A 1,808-nucleotide genomic window follows, 5' to 3' on the forward strand; every position below is an offset into this window, starting at 1 on the left:
GCCTCAGCCACGCTGTGCCCGGGGCTGGCCGTCAGGCGGCTCCCGGCCTCCCCCGCAGGCCAGTGGCTCTGGCCTTGGCCCGGGAGCTCCTGGTCTGCTCTCCGCTCGCCCCGTCCTCACCCTGACTCGGCTCTAACACCACGGGCCGCGGGGAAGGGGAAGGGCCGTGGCGCGGCGGTGGAGTATGATTTAGCCCTGAAGAGGAGACGGGGCTGGCGTGGGCTGGCCACCCTGGCGGACAGGCACAGCCGCGGGCATGGGGAGGGGCGGGGGGCTCAGCCGGGTGTGGAGGGGCCGCCCTGGAAGGCCCAGGCGGAGTGGGTGGGCGGCAGGTCTGTCCCCGCGCCACGGCACAGCTGGAGGCCACAGTGAAGGGCGCCCCGGGCCCACCCGAGGCTGCGTCCCGTGCCCTTCTGTGCTGTGGCACCGTTGGGTGCAGCGGGGGGGGGAAGGGGGCGCCCGGGCCGGCACTCAGCCCCGCTGTGTAACCCCGCTTTTCAGGTGAGGCCAAAAACCTCCCCACGTGCCCGGGGCCCAGCAAGATGCGGGGCTGCTACTGCACCGTGAACCTGGACCAGGAGGAGGTGTTCCGGACCCAGACGGTGGAGAAGTCCCTCTGGTAACCCTGGGGGGCCTGGGGCGCCCGGGGTGCAGGGTGTGGCCCTGCCTGCGGCTGTGGTGGGGCCCTGCTGGGTGGGGATGAGGTTTGCGCCTGGGGCAGGAAGTGGGGGCCCCTTCAAAGCCACCGGTGCCTGCAGGGCTGTGGGGTCAGGGGTGGAGTGCGGTGCAGGGGAGGGGTCACGGTGGGGTGGAGTGGCGTGCAAACAAGGGGTTCCTGGGGGGGTGCAGGCGAGGGGTCCCTGGGGGGGTGCAGACAAGGGGTTTCTGGGCGGGGTGCAGGCGAGAGGTTCCTGGGTAGGGTGCAGACAAGGGGGCCCTGGGCGGGGTGCAGACGAGGGGGTCACGGTGGGGTGGGGTGGGGTGCAGGCGAGAGATTCCCGGGTGGGGTGCAGATGAGGGGGCCCTGGGTGGGGTGCAAAGGGTTTCTGGGCAGGGTGCAGACAAGGGGGCCTTGGGCAGGGTGCAGATGAGGGGGGGCACGGGGGGGGGGGGTGGGGGGGGGTGCAGGCGAGAGGTTCCTGGGTGGGGTGCAGACAAGGGGGCCCTGGGCAGGGTGCAGATGAGGGGGGTCACGGTGGGGTGGGGTGGGGTGGGGTGCAGGCGAGAGGTTCCTGGGTGGGGTGCAGATGAGGGGGCCCTGGGTGGGGTGCAAAGGGTTTCTGGGCAGGGTGCAGACAAGGGGGCCTTGGGCAGGGTGCAGATGAGGGGGGTCACGGTGGGGTGGGGTGGGGTGGGGTGCAGGCGAGAGGTTCCTGGGTGGGGTGCAGACAAGGGGGCCCTGGGCGGAGTGTAGACGAGGGGTTCATGGTAGGGTGGGGTGGGGTGCAGACAAGGGGTTCCTGGGCGGGGTGCAGGCGAGGGGGTCCTGGGGGTTGTGCTGTTGTGGTGTCTCGGGGCTGTGGTGTGGTGCCCCCCAAGCCGAGCCTGTTTGTGCTGGTCAGGGGGGAGGGAGCCGTGGGGGCCGCCCGGGTGTGGCTCCCTAAAAGCCACAGTATTTTGAGTCCAGAGACATCACGCCCTGCGGCGCAGCCTGTACGGACGCCTGGGTGATTCTCAGAAAGCTGCCAGCCCCGGGGCTGAGCCTGCACCCCGCCCCCCGCGCGCCAGCAGGGGCTGAGTGAGACACGGGCGCAGGTGGTGGTGGGGAGTGGGGGGCCCCTGCGACTGGGACCCCGGGGGGCTGTCCC

General features: G+C 71.7%; 1 protein-coding gene across 1 annotated transcript in view; it reads left to right on the plus strand.

Annotated features, from left to right (window-relative positions):
- RASA3 (RAS p21 protein activator 3) overlaps positions 1–1,808 on the plus strand; it is a 26,216-nt gene that overhangs the window by 7,689 nt on the left and 16,719 nt on the right. Inside the window, exon 2 of the mRNA XM_012734868.1 lies at positions 502–619. Within this exon, the coding sequence (XP_012590322.1) occupies positions 543–619 (77 nt within the window). The 5' untranslated portion in view covers positions 502–542. The remainder of the gene's footprint in view (positions 1–501; positions 620–1,808) is intronic.

Source organism: Condylura cristata, unplaced genomic scaffold, assembly GCF_000260355.1.
Source record: "Condylura cristata isolate star-nosed mole 26May11 unplaced genomic scaffold, ConCri1.0 scaffold00081, whole genome shotgun sequence".
In the NCBI taxonomy this organism is placed as follows: Eukaryota; Metazoa; Chordata; class Mammalia; order Eulipotyphla; family Talpidae; genus Condylura; species Condylura cristata.